The sequence below is a fragment of the Hippichthys cyanospilos genome, chromosome 7, assembly GCF_059441005.1.
Source record: "Hippichthys cyanospilos isolate Australia breed blue-spotted pipefish chromosome 7, RoL_Hcya_1.0, whole genome shotgun sequence".
In the NCBI taxonomy this organism is placed as follows: Eukaryota; Metazoa; Chordata; class Actinopteri; order Syngnathiformes; family Syngnathidae; genus Hippichthys; species Hippichthys cyanospilos.
In genome coordinates this window covers 10,849,173-10,863,954 of record NC_142375.1, presented here as the reverse complement: position 1 = coordinate 10,863,954, position 14,782 = coordinate 10,849,173, and the positions used below count along the sequence as shown (strand labels likewise).

The window sequence follows — 14,782 nt, the reverse complement described above, 5'->3', positions numbered from 1 at the left end:
TGTTTGAAGCGGCTTAATTTGTTTTCCGTTATTTTCAAAGTGCGTCTGCTAAAGGGTAAGCATATTCACTTGACGGACAGCAAATGTACCAGCTGACTTTTTCACAAACACACACAGTAGGAACGCAAAATTCAACTTGATGGCAAAATGTTGATTTTTAAACATTTACTCGTACAATTACATTTATTCCTTTTCCAGGAATGCAGTGTAAAATTCTGGAGCTCGAGCAAATTTGGGATTTTCATCCTATCAGATCTTTTGCCAGATCTTTGCTTCCTGCTTGTTCATGGCTCTTATCTGCCTTCACTTCTGCCTTCAAAAAGTAGGACATTAGACTGATGCCAGATACTGTATTACCAATGGCAAAACCATATTTTTCTGTCACAAATGTCCAATATCGTGTCACAAATCTCCCCTAATTTATCAGTTCAGTTTGACAGAATTTAACACAATTGATTCAGTTCGATTACAAGAATGTCCTTCAATTGAAATTCTTCATTGACTCTAACTTCCTGTTTTACACATGAGACAAAAGTTAGAATATCTGGCAGAAAAATTCCAACTTTTCTTTGCAAAGATTTAAACCTTTGAACCCCAATTGTGTGACAAATGAGCTAACCACAAGTGTTTTATTTGGTTTGATCAATTGGACAAGTTTCAGCTGTACTGTAAATAATCAATACATTTAAATGAAAAGATTTCTATGGGAATGTACATTTATTAAATAAATCCTAATAAATGAAACAAATACAATTATTAATCATATTTTGCAAAATATACTGTACTGTATTTCAATGATTCACAGGAATTTTGACAAATTATGAATAACTTAAAATGAAAAGGATAGGCAATTTGTGTGGGCAGGCAACATAGTTGCAGACTGCAGTGCTTCAATCCAGTTTCATCCGTTTAATGTATTTAAAATAAACACGTTTGGAAATAATGCACAGACCACGCGGATTCAAGCATGCACAAGTCAACAGACCAAAAAAGAATGATGTCACACTATTTCTTTACATTCCTCCAGACCAGACTACACCAAAATCACAAACAACTACACTATACGTCTAATTTATATCAGACATTCCATCTCAAATTCAAATCACACAAATATGTTCATTCGTATAAAATTAAACTTCATCTCATTTGAGAGAGAGAAAAAAAAAAACACGATCGGTAATATTACCTGTAGTTTTGGCATATTTTTGCACTGCAACAAAAATGCAATTGCAGAGCGTTACCAGTAAATCATTTCAGATTGAGAAACAACTTAACATGTAGGAATATTGTGTAATGCTTGTAAACCTCAAGAGACACGTGATTAATCATGACCTTATGGACATGCAGTATTCTTAAACAATGACCACAGGCAAAAATGTCACAAAAACCCACATGGAATTGTTTTGTGATGATCCAGAGGTATCGAGTGCTGCTACTAAGTGATAGAGGGGAGTATGGCAATTCAATGACCTCTTTCTTAGTCTTTCAGGTATAAAACTGGTTTTAAAATGAAGGAAAAGCTCTCATCTTGCCTCATCTGGGTGCTAATACTGTACATATATTGGAATTAATTCAACATTTTGTGTTAAATATAGTCAACAGTTTAATTATGTTGTCCGACCACACGTTTGATCTCTTCCCGTTGATTATTTGTTTATTTTAAACTGCAGTTTTGTGCATGTAAACAGTTTTGAAATAAAATATAAAATAATAACAAATGTGATTAAATGTACACGTGAGCCACAAATGAATAATGATTGCAATAAAAGTAATTGAAGATCCTATTTGTCAATCAATCACAAAACCTACAGTATGTACTAAACCAGGGGTGTCCAAACTCGGTCCTTGAGGGCCGCATGTTGAGCTGCATGTTTTCCATGTTTCTTTCCCCAACACACCTGATTCAAACCATCGTCTCATCAGCAAGCTCAGCAGGAGCCTGATATCAAATCCTGATCATTTGAATCTGGTGTGCTGGGGCACTCGAGTAATCCGGAAAACATGCAGGCTACCAACCCTCGAGGACCGAGTTTGGACACCCCTGGACTAAACCAAAAAAAACCTTACCGTTCTCGCTGAGACACTTCTTGTACTGTCGTACAAATGCATTGGCAGTCTTTTGTAACATGGCACTAAGTACTTAGTTTGATAAGCACGGGGGATTATAAAAAAATAACATTAAATAATACTGATACGCAGACATTTTAGTGTGTTTTAAGCAGGCTCATATGATGTGGAGCATAAAGGTCAGCATCACTAAAGTTGTACGGCAACCGCCTGATTACAGGTTGCTGTCTTGGGTGTCAACGGGGTGCAGGCCACCGTTCTCGTGGAGTCTCTTGGCACGGTATGTTTCGTAGTGAATGTTATGAGTCACCTCCTTCAGATCCTGTAAGTGAGACCTGTGTAAACAAAAGGGCGTTTCTGTTCAAATGCGGTAAATTCATCTCACCCTTATAAACGTAGCATACAACAGCCCAATCTTGATTTACTCAAGTCCTGAGAATACAAATGAAGCCATTTTACCTGATGATGAAGTCTCTCAGCTGGGCAAACTCACAGTGATTCATGTTTTCAACTGGAACAAATAAAGAAAGAGATACCTTAACCTTTTCACTGGCTAAGGCTGGAAATGTTCAAAGAAGGAGCGCTCACCTTCAACAACTCCCCATGCAGTCTTCCTCCCCAACACTCGCTTGCCATTCACTTGATATTCTTTGTCGCTGCCCACCACAGCAAAGGGCATCGCCTCCTGTGAACACCAGACATTTATTTCCATGGGACTGAATGGAGCGGCGACAAATGCCTTTGGCGAGTGACGTGTGAAGAACACAAATCGCTTACTCTGATTTTGTCATTGTCGCTCTTGTCCTCCATGTCCTCGTCAAACTCTTTCTGCGGGTAAAACTCAATGCCGTTCATCTCCAGCTCCTTCCTCACCTGCATACATAGCCGAGAGTATGATGCCACTTTTTTTTTTTAATTCAATGTCGTTTCTTTGTATTTGACTTATAAATTCAATACAATTGTGTCCAATCCTGAAAACATTTTTTTTTTTTTGCAAAACATTCATTTAGGTTCAAAGTTTAAATCAAATTTAAAAACTAGATGCAGACATTTCTGGAAATTGTGTGTGAATGCTAAAAGAATGAATGCATGCAAGCATGAAAGCATGTAGAATTATGGAATATAATAAAATTATTATATGGATTATATATATTATTATTTGGAATGATATTGGAATTTAGGGGTTCGGAGATGCACAGTTCAACATGAGAATTTGTCAAAGAAATTGTGAAATTACAGACATAAGCAAGAAAAACCAGAATTTCTTGCTTTAATTTAGAAACGTAGGAAAAATATGTTGTGAGTTAAAGACCTGAGCATTATAAAATTGGAACCGTTTGAATCATTTAAAAACTGTGGTAGTTAGGGCAACAAAACAAAATGATTAAAATTTTGACTTTTGGGGAATTTAAATAAATTCTGGAGATGCCCCGAGAACTACTGACCCGCTGTTTGAACTCGTGTCTCTCTTCGGGGGTCAGGGTGTCGGCCTTGGCTATCACAGGGATGATGTTGACGGAGTGACTCAAGCGCTTCATGAACTCCACATCGAGCTGCCGCAGTCTGTCACGTACAGTCGACAAATGAAAGATGAGAAAGTGACTTGAGAGGGGGAGCTGTCACTCTCCATGAATGCACAAACGCTAATAATCAGATTAGCGGACGGCGGCGCGGGAAATTAACTTGTCATGTCTCATATGTCTCATTAACCTTAATTGTTCGGAGAAATGGAGGTTCTCTCAATCGCATTTTGATACACAAACATGACTATAGTGTGGACGGAAGGTTTAAAGCCCAGATGAAGTCGATTTTTGACATACCGTATTTTCCGCACTATAAGGCGCACTGGATTATTCGGAGCACCTCCAATGAATGGCGTATTTTAAAACTGTTTTCATAGATAAGGTGCACCACATTATGAGGCGTATAGAATAGAAGCTACAATAAGTGACAGGGGATGCATTATGCATCCATTAGATGAAGCTGCACCAAAGGAAATATCAACAAAACTATCAGATAAGTCAGCCAAACTGTGAATGTAGAATATTAATTCTATTCTCAGAGTTCTCACAACTCTGTTCACTCTGATTCATTTGATCAAATCGCTCTTTCTTTGACAAAAACTTGGCTGTTTTTGCACCTTGTCCCCATAAAAATTGCTTCAAAATTGGAGCATATATAGCATATCAAAATTTCAAAGGAGGATGTTTTTATTTTCATTTAAAATTTTATTTGTAGAAAATACATATGTAACTGAAAGGCTGAGGTAAATATTGAAGAATTTACATGGCGATTAAGTTTTTTTTTCTTTCCGCGAAAATGAAAACTTTTACGCACAATATAAGGCGCACTTTCAGTCTTCGAGAAAATTGAAGGCTTTTAGATGCGCCTAATAGTGCAGAAACTACGGTATGTCACTGGAAGTGGCTGAGTGAACAGTGGAGACAATTTGAGCCATGACAAAGATCCACTTACGAGTGTCCAGTGGGGGAGATGAAATAGAGACAGCAGTGCACTCTGGTATCTGGGATGCGCTTCTTTCTGGTGATATTCACCTCCTCTTTGAGGAATTTCTCATACTGCTCATTGATGTACTTTGAAATGGGCTCCCAGCTGTGGACGCGATTGAAAATACCAAGTTGAGCAGACGAGAAATAAAGAAACAATTTGTGACTTTATTCAACCCTTGTACAGAAATTTGACCACATTTGGGGCATTTTCTTTTACATCATTCTCACAGTATTTTAGCCAAGGATGGATAACTCCAGTAGTTTGAGAACTAAGTGGTTGTACCATGTTGAAATTTGACATGACATGAAATTTCAGTGTGTCTATTTCAATGCTTTGACTTGAAATGACTTTGATGTAAAGATCAAAGGCAAAATACTGCACAAGGGTTAACAGAATTTTAGTTGCTCAGCTATAATTCATTTTAGTGAGTTTTCTAATGTGAAGTGAGGCTGCCAAACAAGTAGAAAGCCACCCACCAGTTGTCGTTATTGATGAGGTCCCCAAAGCCGGGAGTATCAACGACAGTCAGCTTCATTTTCACGCCGCCCTCCTCAATAACTGCATAGAAAGGGCCATAAAAACAATAAGAATACAATTTAGTTACAAATCTGCTTTAGAACAGAGCTGTCTTTAACACTCTTCAATATGAATTAAATAAGATAAAAGTTGGACTTGGGAAAGAAAAAAAAATCACCGAAGTCGAGTCAGTCGGTTTTAAAAATAGGGCGAATAAACATTAATGCCTCGAAGCTCTGCAGGAAATTTTTGCGCCATTGAGAATGACACGATAACCACACGGACCTCTCTCACACACGAACGCATTGTTGCAAAGGCGGCCACAAGTTTTCGATCATTTCAAATTAAAAAGAGAGACAAAAATAAAGTAATATTCAATTATTTCAAAGTGGACTTGAAATACTATGGCAATACTTAAACTACAACAAAAAAATCACGTATGCAAATACGAGCTTCATTTGTTGTCTTGGTGCACCACCTACTGGCCAGATGACTGAATTGTGTGCTTAAAACGCATTGGTTTTGTAGTTATCAGGCTTTAATAAAAGACAATATCGGCGCACGGAGCTTCTGAAAATAAAGACAGGAAAATGAACTTCCCAAAAAGCACTATTCAAAAATAAAATCTGTCAGCTCAAACAATCTACAATGGCTTGGTTTTAGGTCTTCAAATTAGAGAGGTCGGCCGAGCTCAAACCCAGTGTGAGCTACTCATCAAAAAGAAGAGCGACAAAAAACTGGCAGGAAGTTATTGACCTGGTTTTAGTAACAAGCAGCTCCACGGGACTTGAAAACAGGATGCTGAGAATTTTGTTTGTGTTTAAAGGTAGATGATTAAACCACAATACCACTTGAGGACATAGTGATTCCCATCTACAATTGTTAGATATCTTATCATGTTGCTTCATTTACCATACCATTTGCTTCCTGGGAAGCAAACTGACAGGGCCGCAATTCTGATAAAGGCAACAACGTTTGATTTGCTGGATTAACATCCTGCTTAAAGACAAAAGTTATGTCCAATTAAATTGCCCCATTGCCCAATCAGCAGTGAGTCACCCCACCCACCCCCACAGTTAGTGCGCTCATTTTTGTGTGTGCTTTTTTGAGTGCTCCTTTTTTGTGTGTGTGCTTATTTTTTTGCATTCTCCTTTCCATGTGCTTCTTTTTATTGTGTGCTTCTTTTTGAGTGCTTCTTTGTTTGTACTCCTTTTTTGCATGCTTTTTTATTGTGTGCTTTTTTATTATGTGCTTCTTTTTTGCATACTCTTCTTATTGTCTGCTTCTTTTTTCTTGCATGCTCTCTTTATTGTGTGCTTTATTTTCTTGCACGCTCTTTTTTATTGTGCGCTTCTTCTTTCTTGTGCTTTTGTTTTTTGTTAGATGTTACCATTTTTGTTTGCTTAGTTTTTTTGTTTGTGCGTTTTGCACTTCAGAGCCACCGAAGAAAAGAAACATCTGTAATCGACATACCGACACCACAGAATGCCCACAAAACAAAACAAACTGAAAACAAAACCAGATCAATAACAAAACAATACGAGCAAACTCCAAATGAATTCACAAACACTTATTACTCACGGACATGTAAATGAATATAAAATATTTTCTAAATGTTGTTACTAAATGTTGTACTAAATGTTGTTATACTAAACTATACTAAATGCTAAAATTGTGACTGATAATGCTCTCGAAATGGTGAGAGATGACCAAATTGGTGCACGTTTCATGCTTTTCCCATACTCTCAATTTAGCTGCTCGCTTGAAAAATATTATTTTCATATCTTATTTGTCATAAATACCGCTACTACTATTGTACTGAGAAATATTAATATTTTTCATTTGTACAACACTTTTTCACATATTTTGGTAAAGCAATTTCCTGTGAAATGACAATATATCTTGTTCTACCTTTTCTTTTATGATTTTTTAATTTTTGCTTCATCTTATTTTATACTATAAACACTATACAAACTTACATATAACAGTAGTCCATGTGCTGTTTTGTGGGAAAAGGCATGTTCCAAATCAAAATTTAATAAATGTAAAAGAAAAGACTCTTTGTCTCCCTGCAGACTGAAGTAGTATGATAATATTATGAACATCTATAGATTGAAGCAGATTTTTTTTTTTTAATGTAATCAAATTACATTTTTTGAATCGAAAATTCCTCCTGAATCCAATTCGAGACCCCAAACTTGGAATCTAATCAAATTGTGACCGTCAAGGAGGATCAATTAGAATAAGGAATAGGACGATCAATTTGAAAAAGATTAAATTGTGACAGCAGTCAGATAAAAGGCAGTGTAATGTAAATATAATAAATACATAAAAGGATAGTACAGTAAATGTTAAATGTCGCGGCACGATGAAATGATGATTTGCATGCTCTGTGATTGGCTGGCAAGCAGTCCGGGGTGTAACCCCCGTCTCCTGCCAAAAGTCAGCTGGGAGGAAGCGCTACTAATCAGGACAAATGGAATAGAAAATGGTTGGATGAATTAATGACTCTTTTAATTTATTGCATGTGTTCATTGTTGCTGCAGACATGGCCATAAAAATGGACCACCCAAGCATCTTATCACCCATTTATCACCTCAAACGTCCTTAAAATACACCAGCCAGAATTGCTTTTCATCACTTGCTCTCTCAGCATGCTTGAAACGTTGCATGCTTCTTTTGCCTTTTATTAGGATGCTCTCTTCTCCAAAGCATAGCACACTGGGCATACTATAAGTACACTTTAGCTGAGAACGCGATCAATGCTTTATTTTTGAAACATTAATAAAGCACATTTGAGGCCAGAACCAAAGGCAAATGACTGAGAGTGCACCTACAGTGGCGAAACACTGAACCAAGGGTAAAACAAGCTAAGAAAAAAACACGAGGATGAGTATGTTTAAATTTAATGTAAAAATACTAATATTCTCCACTGCCCTGAATTTTTTAAATATGGATCGACATGTGGGCTCTGTGTCAGAACCAAGATCCTCCGAGTTCCCGTGAGGTACAGAAAGATGAAAACCTCCCTTACAAACACGCTGCATGAGAATGAGCAGGCAAGTGCATTATTTCCTTTCTAAAAATAGAAATGCTGAGTGAGAGTTGCCGCATGTACTCACCGTGAGACACCGATTTAATCTCCACAGTTTTGGGGATCTTGTCATCACGGGTCCATCCTGCGCTCCTCCTGCTCACCTGCGACTTAAACAAGGTGTTCACCAAAGTCGACTTCCCCAGACCGCTGTGACCTGGTTGGGGAAAAGTGTCTGATACAGAGGCCTGGAAAAAAAGACACTGTTTGTGTCCTATGAGAGTGTTGGGATTAAAGTGGGCTCGATACCCCACAAATGACCCAAGGAGAGGTGTAAATAATAACTCAGGAGAGAGTACAGTGAACTGAACTAAATAGTGTTAATTGGGAAAATTTTGTTTTTATGCTTTATGGTGATGTACAATGTTTTATGAGGATTGCCGCTTGTGCTTGGGAGGTGAATCGCTTCACACAAACTGCTGACTGTTAAATGAACATTGACGTTGTCTTCTTATTATTGTCCCTTTACCTAGACTGGACCAAGCATATTGTACAGAGTGGAATGTGCAGCAGACTGATTGAAACTCACACGCTGTGACAACACCGGGCGGAAGGAGTACGGTGAGGATAAAGCAGAGCATTGGGAAGACGTTACAAGTTGTAATAAATTGCTTCCCTGTCACGTTTGGTCAGATCCAGGCTCCACTCTGAGGAGTCTGAGGAGTGCCCTTGGCATGTGCGTTTACAGTCAACTCGTCTGTTTGGCATGCAGAAAACCATCGCATCTCTCCACAGTATATCTTTTTTTTTAACGAAAAAAAAAAACTTGAGGCATGTTACTGTGCTTTCCTTATAATTCATAGCTTTTTAAATGTAAAATGTCCCCTTAGATGCCTCCATATATCATTCTGTTTTGAAAAGCAGATTGCAGTAGATCACGACGATTGTTTGCAAATCAATAGATTGTCGCAGAAATCATGGTCAGTGGAATCATTTTGAACCGAAAAACAATTCATAGACCCAAATCTCTGAGTTAAATAATGAGCCAGTCAAAGATTCCCTGCCCTACTTTAGCCCCTCGCTGTGCCGGAGTCTCACAAAGCTTTACGAGATCTCACGGGAGTCAGCATATGCTGTTGACCGTCTCACTTACCGACAACCATGATGTTAAAGTCAAAGCCCGTCTTCATCGTCTTCTTCCTCATCTGCTCGATGATGGTGTCGATGCCGATGTACCCCAAGAGAGTGGACCCCCCGCCGGAGCTGTTGGAGGTGCTGTGACCATGGCCGCCAATAAGGGCTGCACCGTGAGCCGCACCGTGGCTCACATTATGGCCTACACCATGACCAATGGCGTGAGAGCCCCCGTGGCTCGGGCCGTGACCCCCGATGGGCACCGGAATGGCACTGGGAGGCGGCGCAGATACACCCACTCCTCCCATGCCTGGCCCTTGAGGCGGGAAGGGGCTGGAGGGGGAGGCAGCGCCCACATTAGGGGGTTTGGCAGGGACGGCCGGTTTGGGTCTCACTTCTGGAGGAACTATGTCTGACATGTCTGTAGAGGAGAGAGAAAAAAAAGCATCAATCTTCATCCACAAAGTTTGTCACATGGAAGAAGTAGGCCAGTACTTGTACTGTAGATGGGTCACCTACTTTTTCAACACCGGGGATGAGCAAAGTATGGTTCGTGGGCTTAAAACTGGCACGCTTCATTCTTAAATTTTGAGAGCTTTTTTTTCCTCCTTCAAAAGCACGAGGACTACGAGGTTTGTTGAATTTTTAATTTAGTGGATAACATGTATTTATTCTCGTGTTAATCTCAGTAAATCATTTTATAATTTTCTTAAATATATATATATATATATATACATATTGTTATTAAAACAATACCAAAATGATTATGAATTTTCATTTGATAGAATTAGCAAATGTATTTGCTCCATCAATACTGGCATTTTGTCCAACTGACAAATACAATGAATTTATGATTTGTTGTATTTTTCTTGATGAATGGCATTTAATGATAAAATAGTTAACTGCAGTAATTATAATGCCATTACTAGACTAATGAATGCAAAAGTGTGGCAGGAGGCTCGAGTGCCCAGAGAGAACCCACACGGGCTCAGGGAGAACATGCAAACTCCACACAGAAAGCCAGGAGCGAGCTGGAACTGAGCCATAATGTAGGTGAGCTAACCACTATTTCACCATTATTCTGCCTAATTACTATAACTACTAATCTTCAAATACAGCACATAATGCGCATCCATCTTTTTTTAGCGTTGGAGGAAGGTACTCTTGAGAAAACCCACGAAATTTGGAGCCTCGGAACAGTGAGCCAGTCACACTAACCACTAGGTAACAGTGCTGCCCTACTTTTAATAGCAATTTAAATGCTATTTCTTGAAAATGTGCATTTTTGTTTGTGGGTCCAGACTTTAATTTGGGGACACCCTAAAAGCACCAATCACCTGCCGTAAAACACCTCGAAATACTTGAGCCACAGAAGCTGAACGATAATAGATAAAAATAAAGGAATGTTCCAAATATATCGAGGAAAAGGAGGAATGAAATGAATAAGGATATCTCACCACTGTATAACACCCAGATAACGTTATAAATGCTTAAAAACTCAGACCATCTTGACTGTGATACTTACTTATTGTTTAAAAAAGAACGTATGGGCTGAATCAATGCCAGATGGGAAATAATAACAGATAAAAGACAAGTGAAGTCCTCGCCTTCAGGCTTGTGCACATGTACAGTAGCCGCCTGCACTTCTGTCGGGCTTCCTTTTCCGAGCATCCTGGCCGTCACTGCACATTTTACGACATGCACAAGCCACGCAGTGCACTGTGCTGCCATTTGGCACTCATGCGTGCACACTGTCACAGCGGCGCATGCTGAGACGAATAAGTCTGCACATGATGGTGATGGATTGAATGAATAGTAACGTGAAAATTGCCACCTGTTACTCTTCATAAAACACACCTTCATGTGCGAGGTTAATGATAAAAGAAAACCCCACGTTTAGTTCCAGTCTGTTCCGGTTCGATAAAATACAATCATCCAAGCAGCCGGTGTCGGCCCCTATTGTGTCTCGCGGAGGACAAGACGGCTAGCGGCTAATGGGAGCACCCGTGCAACAATGCTAACAGCTTGTTCGTCACGAACCTGTCGACGTGACGACGTCTCTTCGGGAAGCCGCTGATGTCGCCTAATTTCAACAAAATAGCTTCTGACACAGCGGTGGCGAGATGAGCAGATTGTTCTGGGTACCTCTCCTTCCCTCTGGCTTTGAGATCCCCCTCCCCTCCCTCCTTTTCTTTTCCTCCGTTGCCAGGGCGACAAGACAGGAAAGAGGGCGTGGGAAGATGCTGCGCGCAGGCGCAATGCCGCCACACCCTCAAGGTACATTTAAGCCATCCGTTTTCCATTTCGAAGTGGGGTGCACTGTGGACTGGCTGCCAGTCAAACTCAACACTTATGGACAAACGTCAACCATTAACACAATGTGACAACGAGCATCCCAAGATTGGAACCCCAAACCTATATATCATCATATAAAAGGCATTTTGAAATACAGTGGTAAAATGACATTAATTAACCCCCCCCCCCCCCCAAAAAAAAACAGATGTTGTAAGGGGGGGGGGGGGGGGCACTTCCTAATACAGTATTTATTTTATAAAAACATACAGCATACATGCATCGATTGAACGTGGTGCAAGTCTTTCGTGGCCACCTGGGGGCAGTATTTCACATATGCAATAATTGACACATCTTTTTGTCTTAGATTGTCATCCATCCATTTTCTAAAGCCGCTTGTCCTCACTAGGGTCGCAAGCGGACGTGCTAAGCGCGGTTCTACCGTGCCGCCGAGTTTGTCAGATAAACGCTAATATTAGTCATTTTTTGCAGAGGATGAAAAATATATGTGACCCTCCATCTTAAACAGTTATTTTGGGGAAAATTTAAGAAAGTGAGTTATGTACACTTTCTGAAGAGTTTTAAAATGCCTTCCCATGATGTATACTTTTTATGTGTGTGTATACTGTATTGAGACTCAGAGACTATTCTTTGTTGCACCCTTGAACACACCTTTCCTGTCAAAATCAGCGGTTGGTCAAAGCTGACAGCTTTTCTGCTCATGAGCGCAACGCTCCAGCAGCGTAAATATTCAAGGCCCCACGGATGTAACTGGAGCACGGCATTTTTTACTCTGAGATGATAAGCCAAAAATACACAACTACTGTGTTATTTCAATTTGACTTTGCAATATATGCAAATTACTTTAGTTTTCTCCAAGTGTCAAACAAGGAAAACTGAAAGTAAGCCTAAACGTTACAATTTGTAAATACATATTTTTTAAATGCATTATGTCATTTAGATGAATTTCTAAAGTTTGTTATGTTTTATGCATTAAAAAAATCTAAAAAGTATGTCCCATCCTGCCATAAAAACTGGTAAAAATACACCACACATGCCATTGCTGCAGCTGTGTACTTCACCCGTATGCACATTATTTCATGATGCTTCCATTCTTCTTCAGCTCTTTTTTTGACATACTTTTGTGCGCCCCATTGAAAGGCTAAGGCTCGCAAAGCAATGTTTCCTTGAATAAACATGTCTGCTCCTCCACTGATGAGCAGCGACATCTGAGCCTGATCACGCCTCCCCCCGACACCCGGAAAGAGCCTTCAGCTCTCCTTCGACCGCTCTGTACTCACCCTCATACACCGAATCTGGGTAATAAATGCTGACGTAATAAGGATCCTCCGGCTGGTCCAATCGAAGACGAGTCCTTTTTAAGCCTTCGGGTGCAGACGGCCTGTCAAAGAGATCCTTGTCGAGGTTTGAGGGATGTTTTGTGGTCGGTTCATGACTTTGGGCTCCTTTTACAAAGTCGCTCACTTCACTGGCATCTGCTGATGACATTCCAGTGCGAGGTGCAGGAGATGTTTGCACAGGATGTACCAAACACGTCTTAAATTTTGTTCCTCTGTACGTCCACCAAGGAGATGGCGTTGTTTGCGACTTGTGTCTTGACTCACAGCTGTGTTCCTGATCAACCTCGAAACCCGTCCGAGGAGTTGGCCAGGATCTTTGCTTCTCTATACATTCGTTGACTGATGTGTTGGACAATGTACTTTTCGTATTATCTTCGGGAGGCCATCTGTGTTGAGCATCAGAGAGATGCTCTCTCCGACGCATTTTCCAGTCCTCAACACTGGACATGAACTTTTCAGGAGTCATTGGTCCATCTGCTTGGTTTTCAGAGGGCAAATTTTCAAATCCAGGCTGAGGATAGCGCTGCAAAAACTGGGCTTAAAGAAACAAAGTAAAATGTAATGAAATGAGGAGTATATTACTTAATTAAGCAAAATTATTATCCAGCTGAACAACATAATTTGACTCAGCAAAATGTCTTAAATCAAATAAACATCGTCTGACGTAATTAATTGTAAAATCATCCTAAATTTTCTGCAATTAATTATATGTTTCAACTACCATTTTCTACGATGCTCTTTGACAAATATTGTGTAACATCTTGGAATTAACATAAAATCAACAAATACGAAATAATTTTTTCTCAAATATTGTCGCTGGATAATCCTTTACAAAGATTCTAAGTAAGAAAAATAGAAGCAAGATAAATGCTCTTCCTGGAAAAAAATAAAACAAAAACCAAAAAAAAAAACATCTTGACAGACAAGGAAGAAGCCTTGGAGTTTGTATTTGTGGTCTAAAGAGGAGGATTTTGCTAATGTTTTTCAATGTTTACCTCTACTGGAAAAGTCCGATAAAACTTTCAGATCAAGCCAGTCCTTGGTTTTGTGCTGGGTCTGGTCACCTAATGCGGTGGGAGCTTCGAAATGCTGACCATGTTTACTCCCAGGAGGACACATAGATGAACAAGCAGGTCCATAAAATGTGGAGCTGTCAAGAGGGATGAAAATGTGAAAAACAATGTATTATGGAATGAGCTTTAATGCCACTCACTAGTCATTAGTGGTGGGCCAAGACCTTAGTACCTCTTGGTAGCCTTAAGTGGGGACAGAGCCCACTTAATTCACCTCTTAGTATACCTGCACTAGCATCTCAATTATTAATACGATAAAAGAATCAGGGTAACGTAACAATATATGCTCACAGTACTATAAATTGCATGCTGTCATCCTATGGTCAGGAGTGAAATTACACTCCAATTAGATGGGAGACAAGAAAAAGTAATAGCAGAAACGCTGAAATTTTAAGGAAAAATAAATCATTGATCTTTACCTGTCAGCACCTGAGTGCTTTTCTTTTTTTCTTTCATAAGTGACACCCTCAAGCCTGGATGAAGGGACGTCAATCCCTTTCCTTTTGGCAGGAGCAGACAAAGGAGTGGCTGAAGGTTGAGGAAGATGAGGATGATCTCTTGCTCGTTTGGAAGATGCCGACAGTCGAGGGATTAATGGTGACAGACGGTCAAATACGCTCATTGTTTCTCTGCCTGCTGCTTCTCGAATTGGGGAAATGAGATTGCAGTGTAACCTGGTGGAGAATTAAATAAAAACAAATTTGCCGGAGGCTTGCAATATCTTGTGGAAACAGGGCAATCGGGGAAAAAAAACATGATTTATGTGTGCAAATACAGACTCATCCATGCGTTCA

At 39.6% G+C, this 14,782-nt stretch overlaps 1 protein-coding gene across 2 annotated transcripts; it reads right to left on the bottom strand.

The window, feature by feature from the left end:
* Positions 1-2,054: 2,054 nt before the first annotated feature.
* septin3 (septin 3) lies at positions 2,055-14,643 on the bottom strand. Of its 2 annotated transcripts, XM_088420411.1 has the most exons (12): positions 14,408-14,643; positions 13,911-14,065; positions 12,856-13,452; positions 9,282-9,683; positions 8,217-8,345; positions 5,055-5,136; positions 4,543-4,680; positions 3,513-3,630; positions 2,845-2,940; positions 2,656-2,752; positions 2,527-2,578; positions 2,055-2,402 (listed from the first exon to the last, which is right to left on the bottom strand). In XM_088420411.1, the coding sequence occupies exons 1-12, from the start codon at positions 14,608-14,610 to the stop codon at positions 2,282-2,284; spliced, it is 2,190 nt and encodes a 729-aa protein (XP_088276537.1). In that variant the 5' UTR covers positions 14,611-14,643; the 3' UTR covers positions 2,055-2,281. The 2 variants fall into 2 exon arrangements, with proteins under 2 accessions (XP_088276537.1, XP_088276536.1); XM_088420410.1 differs by lacking the exons at positions 12,856-13,452; positions 13,911-14,065; positions 14,408-14,643 and adding an exon at positions 11,303-11,449.
* Between the last annotated feature and the right edge of the window lie 139 nt (positions 14,644-14,782).

Excerpts from the sequence above, each read along its gene's own strand:
- septin3 (XM_088420411.1), bottom strand. The coding sequence starts at position 14,610 with ATGAGCGTATTTGACCGTCTGTCACCATTAATCCCTCGACTGTCGGCA. Across the intron at positions 13,453-13,910 it reads ATCGGACTTTTCCAGTAGAG|CCCAGTTTTTGCAGCGCTAT; the intron begins GTAAACATTGAA and ends TGTTTCTTTAAG. Across the intron at positions 2,753-2,844 it reads GCGACAATGACAAAATCAGA|GAGGCGATGCCCTTTGCTGT; the intron begins GTAAGCGATTTG and ends TGGTGTTCACAG.